We start from the raw sequence: 15,660 nt of genomic DNA on the forward strand, positions 1-15,660 counted from the left end.
TGCATCCCATCCGGAGCGGGTGATTTATCCACTTTAAGTACAGCCAGCCTGTCTATTCCCTCCTCTTTATCTATTTATCTCATCCAGTATCCCAGCAACCACCTCGTTTACTGTAGCTTTGGCAAAGTCCTCTTCCTTGGTAAACACCGATGCAAAACCATCTCCCCTTGACATTCAATGGCATTACCATCGCTGAATCCCCCACTATTAACATCCTGGGGGTTACCATTGATCAGAAACTGAACTGGACCAGCCATATAAATACTGTGGCTACAACAGCAGGCCAGAGGCTGGGAATTCTGCGGCGAGTGTCTCACCTCCTGACTCCCCAAAGCCTTTCCACCATCTACAAGGCACAAGTCAGGAGTGTGATGGAATACTCTCCACTTGCCTGGATGAGTGCAGCTCCAACAACACTCAAGAAGCTCGACACCATTCAGGATAAAGCAGCCCGCTTGATTGGCACTCCATCCACCACCTTCAACATTCACTCCCTCCACCACTGGCGTACCGTGGCTGCAGTGTGTACCATCTACAAGGTGCACTGCAGCAACTCGCCAAAGCTCCTTCAACAGCACCTTCCAAACCAGCGACCTCTACCGCTTAGAAGGACAAGGGCAGCAGACGCATGGGAACATCACCACCTACAAGTTCCCCTCCAAGCCACACACCATCCTGACTTGGACCTGTATCGCCGTTCCTTCACTGTCGCTGGGCCAAAATCCTGGAACTCCCTTCCTAACAGCATTGTGGGTGTACCTACACCATATGGACTGCAGCGGTTCAAGAAGGCGGCTCACCACCATCTTCTCAAGGGCAATTAGGGATGGGCACTAAATGCAGGCCTAGCCAGCGACGCCCACATCCCATCAATGAATTAAAAAAATAAAAAAAATATTAATTTATTACCTCAGCCATGCCCTCTGCCTCCACCAATGATCCCCATTTTGGCCCCTAATCGGCCCCACCACGCCTCTGACAACCCTTTTACATCAATCTGCCGATAGAAGACCTTTGGATTCCCTTTCTGTTAGTTCAAGAATCCTTCTCCTTTCTTTTCTCTGATTTAAATAAAAGCAACGTGGAGTTAATTTTTCTATTTATTTAAATATTTTATTCTATAAATGTACAAAATACATTCAAAATATGTGTAATTTGCAAACAATTCCCATCACAAAATGCCTGATTGATGAGTCAGGGAAACATTCCAATAAATTAAAGATTAAAATAAATAATGTCAAAATAAATATCAAATACAATATGGTGCATTGTGGGTCAAAGTACTGGGACCAATCAGATCGCCAGGAGGAGCTGACCTAACGAGCAATTGCGCAGGTCACGGGACTGACCCCCGCTGAACTGACCCCCACTGACCCCCGGTGGACTGATTCCCACTGACCCCGCAGGACTGACCCCCGGCGTGACTGACCCCCCACTGACCCCACAGGACTGACCCCCGGCGTGACTGACCCCCCACTGACCCCGCAGGACTGACCCCCGGCGTGACTGACCCCCCACTGACCCCGCAGGACTGACCCCCGGCGTGACTGACCCCCCACTGACCCCGCAGGACTGACCCCCGGCGTGACTGACCCCCCACTGACCCCGCAGGACTGACCCCCGGCGGGACTGACCCCCCACTGACCCCGCAGGACTGACCCCCGGCGGGACTGACCCCCCACTGACCCCGCAGGACTGACCCCCGGCGTGACTGACCCCACACTGACCCCGCAGGACTGACCCCCGGCGGGACTGACGCCCCACTGACCCCGCAGGACTGACCCCCCACTGACCCCCGGCGTGACTGACCCCCCACTGACCCCCGGCGTGACTGACCCCCCACTGACTCCCGGCGGGACTGACCCCGCAGGACTGACCCCCGGCGGGACTGACTCCCCACTGACCCCGCAGGACTGAACCCCCACTGACCCCCGGCGTGACTGACCACCCACTGACCCCCGGTGTGACTGACCCCCCACTGACTCCCGGCGGGACTGACCCCGCAGGACTGACCCCCGGCGGGACTGACCCCCCACTGACTCCCGGCGGGACTGACCCCGCAGGACTGACCCCCGGCGGGACTGACCCCCCACTGACCCCGCAGGACACCCCCGGCGGGACTGACCCCCCCACTGACCCCGCAGGACTGACCCCCGGCGGGACTGACCCCCCACTGACTCCCGGCGGGACTGACCCCGCAGGACCGACCCCCGGCGGGACTGACCCCCCACTGACCCCGCAGGACACCCCCGGCGGGACTGACCCCCCCACTGACCCCGCAGGACTGACCCCCGGCGGGACTGACCCCCCACTGACCCCCGGCGTGACTGACCCCCCCACTGACCCCCGGCGGGACTGACCCCCCACTGACCCCCGGCGGGACTGACCCCCCACTGACCCCCGGCGGGACTGACCCCGCAGGACTGACCCCTGGCGGGACTGACCCCCCCACTGACCCCGCAGGACTGACCCCCAGCGTGACTGACCCCCCACTGACCCCCGGCGGGACTGACCCTCCCACTGACCCCGCAGGACTGACCCCCAGCGTGACTGACCCCCCACTGACCCCCGGCGGGACTGACCCCCCACTGACTCCCGGCGGGACGGACTGCCACTAAACATGCTGTCCGCGGGGTGTGATCTTAACCTGCTATTATTAGCAGTCGAGAAGGTAGCGGAATTCTTTAAAGATGTAAATCAGACTCCGATGATGTCATTTGGGCTGGAGACCTGTTTCAGAAGCCCCTCCCCCAACCACGAGCCCCTCCCCCAACCACGAGCCCCTCCCCCAACCACAAGGCCCCTCCCCCAACCACAAGGCCCCCCCCCCCACCTACCTGCGTGTCGGGAGTAACACCTGCTGGTTGCGAATGGGTTAATCTCAGCTGGCAGTGGCTGAGATGGGCTAGAATGCTGACTGATGGATCTCTGCCTGATGGGCAGTCTGCTGGACACTGATGGTGGATTTGGCTGTGTGCTGGACACTGATGGGGGACTGGGCAGTGTGCTGGACATTGATGGGGGACTGGGCAGTCTGCTGGACACTGATGGGGGACTGGGCAGTGTGCTGGACACTGATGGGGGACTGGGCAGTGTGCTGGACACTGATGGGGGACTGGGCAGTGTGCTGGACATTGATGGGGGACTGGGCAGTGTGCTGGACACTGATGGGGGACTGGGCTGTGTGCTGGACACTGATGGGGGACTGGGCTGTGTGCTGGACATTGATGGGGGACTGGGCAGTGTGCTGGACACTGATGGGGGACTGGGCTGTGTGCTGGACACTGATGGGGGACTGGGCTGTGTGCTGGACACTGATGGGGGACTGGGCTGTGTGCTGGACACTGATGGGGGACTGGGCAGTGTGCTGGACACTGATGGGGGACTGGGCAGTGTGCTGGACACTGATGGGGGACTGGGCTGTGTGCTGGACATTGACGGGGAGCATGTAGAGAGGTGGCAGGGACATCAGGAGCAGTGACAATTTGTGACAATCATGTCGTCAAAGGCTGTGAGTGTGAGCTTTCCCTCAGTGCTGTAGTGCAGCAGGGTCATCGGTTCATAGGCTGCGGGAATGCAGCAAAGTCCTGGACTGGTGCCTCCAGAGAGCTGGTGCATGGCAGATTTAATCATGGCGTGCATGTTGGCAGGTTTGTAGTTGGCAGGGCAGGCGCCCCCACAGTTGTACATATTGTAGGACTCGGGCGCCCTAATCCAGTCACTCCACCCGATTTCTTTAAACGACACCTGCAAAGATTTCCTGCAGCAGCTCCTCTGTCTCCGCAGACAGTCCTCAGCTGAGCTTGTGGCTCGTCGCTCCCTCGTGATACTGCGCACCTCCTTGGTCTCAACCTCCAATCTCAGATAACTGCTTGTATCTGAGGTCAAGATTGGCACCAAAATTTCAGGATGTGGTGGGTGAAATTCCAGCTGCACTCGGACTTGCTCCTGGCCACTGTCCGTCCAGCGCTGAATAAGTGGCCTGACATTGCTGCTGAAGGTGATGATGGGCCCATAGTCCAACGCCTTAGAATCAAGCAGCTGGTGAAACTGTTCTCCAGCCTGGCTGGTGGGCTCCAATATCTCGTAAACGTTGACATGCCGTCCAGAGCTGGAATTTACCCTTTCAAGATTCTCAGTGATCAGGAGACGTTTGTAAAATTTTAATTCAGCGCGGACAACCTTTAACCCTGGGTAAATGGCCTTAGTCCTGGAGAAGCAAAGCGTGAGTCTATGAGTAAGGTCTAGCTCCTCTTGAGTATTCAATCCACTTACTTTGGCTGTTTCAACTGTGGGGAGAACAACAGCATTAAATTAGGTCAAGGAAACAGTGAGAAACTTCTGCCCATATCAGAGCTCACCACGACCAGGATAGCATCCAGGCTGGGCTGACAGTTGGCAGGAACATTCAAACCATATAATTGTCAGGCAATGACCATCTCTAGAATCATAGAATCATAGAATCATAACAGCACAGAAAGAGGCCATTCGGCTCGTTGAGCCCATGCCGGCTCTCTGCAAGAGCACTTCAGCTAGTCCCACTCCCCCGCACTTTCCCCCTGGCCTTGCAAATTTCTTCCCCTCGGGTACTTATCCCATTCCCTTTTGAAAGCCGTGATTGAATCTGCCTCCACCACCCTTTCAGGCAGTGCATTCCAGATCCTAACCACTCGCTGCGTAAAAAAGTTTTTCCTCATGTCGCCTTTGGTTCTTCTGCCAATCGCCTTAAATCTGAGTCCTCTGCTTCTCGACCCCTCTGCCAATGGGAACAGTTTCTCTCTCTCTACTCTGTCCAGATCCCTCATGATTTTGAACACCTCTATCAAATCTCCTCTCAACCTTCTCTGCTCTAAGGAGAACAACCACAGCTTCTCCAGTCTATCAACATAACTGAAGTCCCTCATTCCTGGAATCATTCTCGTAAATCTTTTCTGCACCCTCTCTAAGGCCTTCACATCCTTTCTAAAGTGCGGTGCCCAGAATTGGACACAATACTCCAGTTGAGGCCGAATCAGTGATTTATAAAGGTTCATCATAACTTCCTTGCTTTTGTACTCTATGGGCAGGATTTTCATTGGGCCGTGGAGTCGGGATTGGAGGCGTGCGGGGGGTTAAAATCCCGAAATCAGGGGTCACGACCCCATCCCGCACCCAAACCTGCCTCCATGCCAGTTTCAAAGGAGGTGGGTACCCGCCCCGCACTGGGACCCGCCTACCCGAGGTGAGAAGGGATTAGTGCCAATTAACTGCCTGTTAACAAGTAGTTAACAGGCGGTTTTTAGCCTAATCCCTATTTTTAAGGTTGAAGTGTGGGATTCCCGACGGCTCCAAACCACGCCAAGTTAGAGGAGGCGGGCCGTCGGGTTGAAGGACTTGGAGGGGTCGAGATGTCGGTGTTCAGGTGAGTGATGTGTGCATGAGTGCAAAGGTAAGTGTGTTTGGTGTGTCTAAAGTGATTAAATAAGTTTTACATACCTTTTCTTACCTCTTCAGCCTTCCTTCCTTCAGGTCTCGGGAGTCCCTCATCTCACTGGCACAGAAAGCAGAATGGCTGCGAACTGTCAAAAGTGACAGCCTTCAGCTTTCTATGCAGGAGAGATTTCTAACTGAGTCTGTGGAGAAGGACTCATGTTAGAAGTAAGACTGTCAGTGTTTGACAGCTTCAAACAGCTGTGAAACGCTGATATTTCATCTGTCAAAACCTCTTGACAGATGAAATTTCAGTCTGTGACATCACCTGTTGCCGGGTGGCCCTTAATTGGTCTGCTGAGCCCGCTGGGTGGGCTCAACAAAGTCAATCAAGTTAAAATCGCGCGGATTGGCCGCATCTCGATGGAGGCGGGACTACAACCCCGAAAGTTGTAGTCCCGCCTCCAACCCGACTCCTGAATGAAAATCCTGCCCTATGCCTCTATTCATAAAACCCAGGATCCTGTAACTGCTTTCTCAACCTGCCCTGCCACCTTCAACGATTTGTGTACATATGCCCCCAGGACTCTCTGATCCTGCACCCCCTTTAGTATTGCACCATTTAGTTTATATTGCTTCTCCTCATTCTTCCTACCAAAATGTATCACTTCACATTTTTCTGCATTAAATTTCATCTGCCACGTGTCCGTCCATTTCACCAGCCTGTCTGTCCTCTTGAAGTCTATCACTCTCCTCCTCACTGTTCACTATACTTCCAAGTTTTATGTTGTTTGCAAAATTTGAAATAGTGCCCTCTACACCCAAGTCCAATTCGTTAATATATATCAAGAAAAGCAGTGGTCCTAGAACCGACCCCTGGGGAACACCACTGTAAACCTTCCTCCAGTCCGAGAAACAACCGTTCACCACTACTCTCTTTAGCAGGAGAATGGCCAACGATCAGCATCCAAGAGTCACAACCAACCAGAAACTGAACTGGATCAGACACATCAACACCATGGCAACAAGTACAGGTCAGAGGATGCTGCAGTCAGTGGCTCACCGCCTGAACCTTCAATGCCTCTCCAGCATCTACAAGGCACCAAGGCAGACGAGCGATCGATCAGTCACTGCTCAGGTGGGCAGTGCAGCCACAGAAACCCTCGGGAGAATCAACAACATTCCAGGACTCGCTGCCACTGGACTCAATCGGTTCTATTCAGCAATGTAAGGAACGGCGAGAGCTCGCTCTATTTAGGACTGAGTTACTCTCTCACAGTCACTCACTCACTAAGTTACTGTCTCTCACACTCACTCACTCACTGAGTAACTCTCTCTCACACTCATTCACTCAGAGAGTTATTCTCTCACTCTCAATCGGTGAGTTACTCTCTCTCACACTCACTCACTCGGTGAGTTACTCTCACACTCACTCGGTGAGTTACTCTCTCACACTCACTCACTCGGTGAGTTACTCATTCTCACACTCACTCACTCGGTGAGTTACTCTCTCACACTCACTCACTCGGTGAGTTACTCTCACACTCACTCACTCGGTGAGTTACTCTCTCACACACTCACTCACATGGTGAGTTACTCTCTCACACACTCACTCACTTGGTGAGTTACTCTCTCTCACACTCACTCGGTGAGTTACTCTCTCTCACACTCACTCACTTGGTGAGTTACTCTCTCACACTCACTCATTCGGTGAGTTATTCTCTCACACTCACTCACTCGGTGAGTTACACTCTCTCACACTCATTCACTCGGTGAGTTACTCTCTCTCACACTCACTCACTCGGTGACTTACTCTCTCTCACACTCACTCACTCGGTGAGTTACTCTCTCTCACACTCACTCACTCGGTGAGTTACTCACTCTCACTCACTCACTCGGTGAGGTAATCTCTCTCACACTCACTCACTCGGTGAGCTAATCTCTCTCACACTCACTCACTCGGTGAGTTACTCTCTCTCACACTCCCTCACTTGGTGAGTTACTCTCTCACACTCACTCACTCGGTGAGATACTCTCTCTCACACTCACTCACTCGGTGAGTTACTCTCTCACACTCACTCACTCAGTGAGTTACTCACTCTCACTCACTCACTCGGTGAGTTACTCTCTCACACTCACTCACTCAGTGAGTTACTCTCTCACACTCACTCACTCAGTGAGTTACTCATTCTCACTCACTCAGTCGGTGAGTTACTCTCTCTCACACTCACTCACTCGGTGAGTTACTCTCTCTCACACTCACTCACTCGGTGAGTTACCCTCTCAAATACTCACTCACTTGGTGAGTTACTCTCTCACACTCACTCACTCAGTGAGTTACTCGCTCTCACATTCACTCACTCGGTGAGTTACTCTCTCACACACACTCACTCGGTGAGTTACTCTCTCTCACACACACTCACTCGGTGAGTTACTCTCTCTCACACTCACTCACTCGGTGAGTTACTCTCTCTCACACTCACTCATTCGGTGAGTTACCCTCTCAAATACTCACTCACTCAGTGAGTTACTCTCTCAAACTCACTCACTCGGTGAGTTACTCACTCAAATACTCACTCACTCGGTGAGTTACTCTCTCACACTCACTCACTCAGTGAGTTACTCGCTCTCACATTCACTCACTTGGTGAGTTCCTCTCTCACACACACTCACTCGGTGAGTTACTCTCTCTCACACTCACTCACTCGGTGAGTTACTCTCTCTCACACTCACTCACTTGGTGAGTTCCTCTCTCACACACACTCACTCGGTGAGTTAATCTCTCTCACACTCACTCACTCGGTGAGTTACTCTCTCTCACACACACTCACTCAGTGAGTTACTCTCTCTCACACTCACTCACTCGGTGAGTTACTCTCTCACACACACACTCACTCGGTGAGTTACTCTCTCTCACACTCACTCACTCGGTGAGTTACTCGATCTCACTCACTCACTCGGTGAGTTACTCTCTCTCACACTCACTCACTTGTTGAGTTACTCTCTCACACTCACTCGCTTGGTGAGTTACTCTCTCTCACACTCACTCACTCGGTGAGTTACTCTCTCACACTCACTCACTCGGTGAGTTACTCTCTCACACTCTCTCACACGGTGAATTACTCTCTCACACTCACTCACTCGGTGAGTTATTCTCTCTCACACTCATTCACTCGTTGAGTTACTCTCTCTCACTCAGTCACTCGGTGAGTTACTCTCTCTCACACTCACTCACTTGTTGAGTTACTCTCTCACACTCACTCGCTTGGTGAGTTACTCTCTCTCACACTCACTCACTCGGTGAGTTACTCTCTCACACTCACTCACTCGGTGAGTTACTCTCTCACACTCTCTCACACGGTGAATTACTCTCTCACACTCACTCACTCGGTGAGTTACTCTCTCTCACACTCATTCACTCGTTGAGTTACTCTCTCTCACTCAGTCACTCGGTGAGTTACTCTCTCACACTCACTCACTCGGTGAGTTACTCTCTCTCACACTCATTCACTCGTTGAGTTACTCTCTCTCACTCAGTCACTCGGTGAGTTACTCTCTCACACTCACTCACTCGGTGAGTTACTCTCTCTCACACTCATTCACTTGGCGAGTTACTCTCTCTCTCACTCACTCACTCGGTGAGTTACTCTCTCACACTCACTCACTCAGTGAGTTACTCTCCCAAACTCACTCACTCGGTGAGTTACTCTCTCTCACACTCACTCACTCAGTGAGTTACTCTCCCACACGCACTCACTCGGTGAGTCACTCTCTCTCACAATCACTCGGTGAGTTACTCTCTCACACTCACTCACTCGGTGAGTTACTCTCTCTCACACTCACTCACTCGGTGAGTTACTCTCTCACACTCACTCACTCGGTGAGTTACTCTCTCACACGCACTCACTTGGTGAGTTACTCTGTCACACTCACTCACTCGGTGAGTTACTCTCTCTCACACTCATTCACTCGGTGAGTTACTCTCTCACACTCACTCAGTTGGTGAGTTACTCTCTCGCACTCACTTGGTGAGTTACTCTCTCACACTCACTCACTCGCTGAGTTACTCTCGCTCACACTCACTCACTCGGTGAGTTACTCTCTCTCACACTCACTCACTCGGTGAGTTACGCTCTCACACTCAGTCACTCGCTGAGTTACTCTCTCACACACTCACTCACTCGGTGAGTTAATCTGTCACAGTCACTCACTCGGTGAGTTACTCACTCTCACACTCACTCAGTCGGTGAGTTACTGTCTCTCACACTCACTCACTGGGTGAGTGACTCTCTCTCACGCTCACTCACTCGGTGAGTTACTCTCTCTCACACTCACACACTCAGTTAGTTACTCTCTCTCACACTCATTCACTCGGTGGGTTCCTCACTTTCACACTCACTCACTCGGTGAGTTACTCACTCTCACTCCCTCACTTGGTGAGTTAATGTCTCTCACACTCACTCACTCGGTGAGTTACTCACTCTCACTCCCTCACTCGCTGCGTTAATCTCTCTCACACTCAGTCACTCGGTGAGTTACTCTCTCTCGCGCTCACTCACTCGGTGAGTTACTCTCTCTCACACTCACTCACTCAGTGAGTTACGCTCTCACACTCACTCACTCATTGAGTAACTCACTCTCACTCACTCGGTGAGTTACTCTCTCTCACACTCACTCACTCAGATAGTTACTCTCTCACACTCACTCGGTGAGTTACTCTCTCACACTCACTCACTCGGTGAGTTACTCTCGCAAATACTCACTCACTCTTTGAGTTACTCTCTCAAATACTCACTCACTCGGTGAGTTACTCTCTTTCACACTCACTCACTCGTTGAGTTACTCGCTCACATTCACTCACTCGGTGAGTTACTCTCTCTCACACTCACTCACTTGTTGAGTTACTCTCTCAAACTCACTCACTTGGTGAGTTACTCTCTCTCACATTCATTCACTCAGTGAGTTACTCTCTCACACTCACTCACTCGGTGAGTTACTCCCTCACACTCACTCACTCGGTGAGTTACTCCCTCTCACACTCACTCACTCGGTGAGTTACTCTCTCTCACACTCATTCACTTGGCGAGTTACTCTCTCTCTCACTCACTCACTCGGTGCGTTACTCTCTCACACGCACTCACTCGGTGAGTTACTCTCTCATACTCACTCGGTGAGTTACTCTCCCACACTCACTCACTCGGTGAGTTACTCTCTCTCACACTCACTCACTCGGTGAGTTACTCTCTCACACTCACTCACTCGGTCAGTTAATCCGTCACACTCACTCACTCGGTGAGTTACTCACTCTCACACTCACTCAGTCGGTGAGTTACTCTCTCTCACACTCACTCACTTGGTGAGCTACTCTCTCTCACACGCACTCACTCGGTGAGTTATTCTCTCTCACACTCGCTCGGTGAGTTTCTCTCTCACACTCACTTGGTGAGTTACTCTCTCACACTCACTCATTCAGTGAGTTACTCTCTCTCACACTCACTCACTCAGTGAGTTACTCCCTCTCACACTCACTCACTCGGTGAGTTACTCTCCCTCACACTCATTCACTCGGTGAGTTATGCTCTCACACTCACTCACTTGGTGAGTTACTTTCTCACACTCACTCATTCAGTGAGTTACTCTCTCTCACACTCACTCACTCGCTGAGTTAATCTCTCACATTCACTCACTCGGTGAGTTCATCTCTCACACTCAATCACTCGGTGAGTTACTCTCTCTCACACTCACTCACTCGGTGAGTTACTCTCTCTCATACTCACTCACTCAGTGAGTTACTCTCTCTCACACTCACTCACTCGGTGAGTTACTCGCTCACACTCACTCTCTCGGTGAGTTAATCTCACACTCACTCACTCGGTGAGTTACTCTCTCTCACACTCATTCAGTCGGCGAGTTACTCTCTCACACACACTCACTCGGTGAGTTACTCTCTCACACTCACTCGGTGAGTTACTCTCTCACACTCACTCACTCAGTGAGTTACTCTCACACTCACTCACTCGGTGATTTACTCTCGCACATGGTGAGTTACTTGCTCACACTCACTCACTCGGTGAGTTACTCTCTCACACATTCACTCACTCGGTGAGTTACTCTCTCACACTCATTCGGCGAGTTATTCCCTCACACTCGCTCACTCGGTGAGTTACTCTCTCTCACACTCACTCACTCGGTGAGTTACTCTCTCTCACACTCACTCACTCGGTGAGTTATCCTCTCACACTCACTCACTCACTCGGTGAGTTACTCTCTCACACATTCACTCACTCGGTGAGTTACTCTCTCACACTCACTCACTCATTGAGTTACTCACTCTCACTCACTCACTTGGTGAGTTACTCTCTCTCACACTCACTCACTCGGTGAGTTACTCTTTCACACTCACTCGCTGAGTTACTCTCTCTCACACTCACTCAGTGAGTTACTCTCTCACACTCACTCACTCAGTGAGTTACTCACTCTCACTCACTCACTCGTTGAGTTACTCTCTATCATACTCACTCACTTGGTGAGCTACTCTCTCACACTCACTCACTCGGTGAGTTAATCTCTCAAATACTCACTCACTCGGTGAGTTACTCTCTCATACTCACTCACTCGTTTAGTTACTCTCTCTCACACTCACTCACTTGGTGAGTTACTCTCTCACACTCACACACTCGGTGAGTTACTCTCTCACACATTCACTCATTCGGTGATTTACTCTCTCACACTCACTCACTCGGTGAGTTACTCTCTCTCACACTCACTCACTCGGTGAGTTACTCTCTCTCACTCACTCACTCGGTGAGTTACTCTCTCACACTCACTCACTCGGTGAGTTAGTCTCTCACACTCACTCCCTCGGTGAGTTACTCTCTCTCACATGCGCTCACTCCGTGAGTTACTCTCTCTCATACTCACTCAATCGGTGAGTTACTCTGTCACACTCACTCACTCACTTAGTTACTCCCTCACACACACTCACTCGGTGAGTTACTCTCTCACACTCATTCACTCGCTGATTTACTCCCTCTCACAATCACTCACTCGGTGAGTTACTCTTTCTCACACACACTCACTCGGTGAGTTACTCTCTCTCACACTCACTCACTTGTTGAGTTACTCTCTCACACTCACTCACTCAGTGAGTTACTCCCTCACACTCACTCACTCGGTGAGTTACTCCCTCTCACACTCACTCACTCGGTGAGTTACTCTTTCTCACACTCATTCACTCGGTGAGTTACTCTCTCTCACTCACTCACTCAGTGAGTTACTCTCTCACACTCAATCACTCGGTGAGTTACTCTCTCACACTCATTCACTTGGCGAGTTACTCTCTCTCTCACTCACTCACTCGGTGCGTTACTCTCTCACACGCACTCACTCGGTGAGTTACTCACTCATACTCACTCGGTGAGTTACTCTCCCACACTCACTCACTCGGTGAGTTACTCTCTCTCACACTCACTCACTCGGTGAGTTACTCTCTCACACTCACTCACTCGGTCAGTTAATCTGTCACACTCACTCACTCAGTGAGTTACTCACCCTCATACTCACTCAGTCGGTGAGTTACTCTCTCTCACACTCACTCACTTGGTGAGTTACTCTCTCTCACACGCACTCACTCGGTGAGTTACTCTCTCTCACAGTCACTCAGTGAGTTACTCTCTCACACTCACTCACTCGGTGAGTTACTCTCTCACACTCACTTGGTGAGTTACTCTCTCACACTCACTCACTCGGTGAGTTACTCTCTCTCACACTCGCTCACTCGGTGAGTTACTCTCTCTCACTCACTCACTCGGTGAGTTACTCTCTCACACTCACTCACTCGGTGAGTTACTCTCTCACACTCACTCCGTCGGTGAGTTACTCTCTCTCACATGCGCTCACTCCGTGAGTTACTCTCTCTCATACTCACTCAATCGGTGAGTTACTCTGTCACACTCACTCACTCACTGAGTTACTCCCTCACACTCACTCACTCGGTGAGTTACTCTCTCACACTCATTCACTCGCTGATTTACTCCCTCTCACACTCACTCACTCGGTGAGTTACTCTCTCTCACACACACTCACTCGGTGAGTTACTCTCTCTCACACTCACTCACTTGTTGAGTTACTCTCTTACAATCACTCACTTGGTGAGTTACTCTCTCTCACACTCACTCACTCAGTGAGTTACTGTCTCACACTCACTCACTCGGTGAGTTACTCCCTCACACTCACTCACTCGGTGAGTTACTCCCTCTCACACTCACTCACTCGGTGAGTTACTCTGTCTCACACTCATTCACTCGGTGAGTTACTCTCTCTCACTCACTCACTCACTCAGTGAGTTACTCTCTCACACTCACTCACTCGGTGAGTTACTCTCTCACACTCATTCACTTGGCGAGTTACTCTCTCTCTCACTCACTCACTCGGTGCGTTACTCTCTCACACGCACTCACTCGGTGAGTTACTTACTCATACTCACTCGGTGAGTTACTCTCCCACACTCACTCACTCGGTGAGTTACTCTCTCTCACACTCACTCACTCGGTGAGTTACTCTCTCACACTCACTCACTCGGTCAGTTAATCTGTCACACTCACTCACTCAGTGAGTTACTCACCCTCATACTCACTCAGTCGGTGAGTTACTCTCTCTCACACTCACTCACTTGGTGAGTTACTCTCTCTCACACGCACTCACTCGGTGAGTTACTCTCTCTCACACTCATTCAGTGAGTTACTCTCTCTCACAGTCACTCACTCAGTGAGTTACTCCCTTTCACACTCACTCACTCGGTGAGTTACTCTCCCTCACACTCATTCACTCGGTGAGCTATACTCTAACACTCACTCACTTGGTGAGTTACTCTCTCACACTCACTCATTCAGTGAGTTACTCTCTCTCACACTCACTCACTCGGTGAGTTACTCTCTCTCACACTCACTCACTCGGTGAGTTACTCTCTCTCACACTCACTCACTCGGTGAGTTACTCACTCTCACTCACTCACTCGGTGAGGTAATCTCTCTCACACTCACTCACTCGGTGAGCTACTCTCTCTCACACTCACTCACTCGGTGAGTTACTCTCTCTCACACTCCCTCACTTGGTGAGTTACTCTCTCACACTCACTCACTCGGTGAGATACTCTCTCTCACACTCACTCACTCGGTGAGTTACTCTCTCACACTCACTCACTCAGTGAGTTACTCACTCTCACTCACTCACTCGGTGAGTTACTCTCTCACACTCACTCACTCAGTGAGTTACTCTCTCACACTCACTCACTCAGTGAGTTACTCATTCTCACTCACTCAGTCGGTGAGTTACTCTCTCTCACACTCACTCACTCGGTGAGTTACTCTCTCTCACACTCACTCACTCGGTGAGTTACCCTCTCAAATACTCACTCACTTGGTGAGTTACTCTCTCACACTCACTCACTCAGTGAGTTACTCGCTCTCACATTCACTCACTCGGTGAGTTACTCTCTCACACACACTCACTCGGTGAGTTACTCTCTCTCACACACACTCACTCGGTGAGTTACTCTCTCTCACACTCACTCACTCGGTGAGTTACTCTCTCTCACACTCACTCATTCGGTGAGTTACCCTCTCAAATACTCACTCACTCAGTGAGTTACTCTCTCAAACTCACTCACTCGGTGAGTTACTCACTCAAATACTCACTCACTCGGTGAGTTACTCTCTCACACTCACTCACTCAGTGAGTTACTCGCTCTCACATTCACTCACTTGGTGAGTTCCTCTCTCACACACACTCACTCGGTGAGTTACTCTCTCTCACACTCACTCACTCGGTGAGTTACTCTCTCTCACACTCACTCACTTGGTGAGTTCCTCTCTCACACACACTCACTCGGTGAGTTAATCTCTCTCACACTCACTCACTCGGTGAGTTACTCTCTCTCACACACACTCACTCAGTGAGTTACTCTCTCTCACACTCACTCACTCGGTGAGTTACTCTCTCACACACACACTCACTCGGTGAGTTACTCTCTCTCACACTCACTCACTCGGTGAGTTACTCGATCTCACTCACTCACTCGGTGAGTTACTCTCTCTCACACTCACTCACTTGTTGAGTTACTCTCTCACACTCACTCGCTTGGTGAGTTACTCTCTCTCACACTCACTCACTCGATGAGTTACTCTCTCACACTCACTCACTCGGTGAGTTACTCTCTCACACTCTCTCACACGGTGAATTACTCTCTCACAC

At 51.1% G+C, this 15,660-nt stretch overlaps 1 protein-coding gene across 1 annotated transcript in view; it reads right to left on the reverse strand.

Moving 5' to 3' along the window:
• Positions 1-3,314: 3,314 nt before the first annotated feature.
• The window catches only part of gdf15 (Growth differentiation factor-15), an 81,815-nt gene continuing 69,469 nt past the window's right edge, over positions 3,315-15,660 (reverse strand). The window contains exon 2 of the mRNA XM_086006010.1: positions 3,315-4,289. Coding sequence (XP_085862136.1) covers positions 3,469-4,289 — 821 coding nt within the window. The 3' untranslated portion in view covers positions 3,315-3,468. The remainder of the gene's footprint in view (positions 4,290-15,660) is intronic.

The sequence above is a fragment of the Somniosus microcephalus genome, chromosome 13, assembly GCF_052327205.1.
Source record: "Somniosus microcephalus isolate GS21.2 chromosome 13, FLI_Smic_1.0, whole genome shotgun sequence".
Classification (NCBI taxonomy): Eukaryota; Metazoa; Chordata; class Chondrichthyes; order Squaliformes; family Somniosidae; genus Somniosus; species Somniosus microcephalus.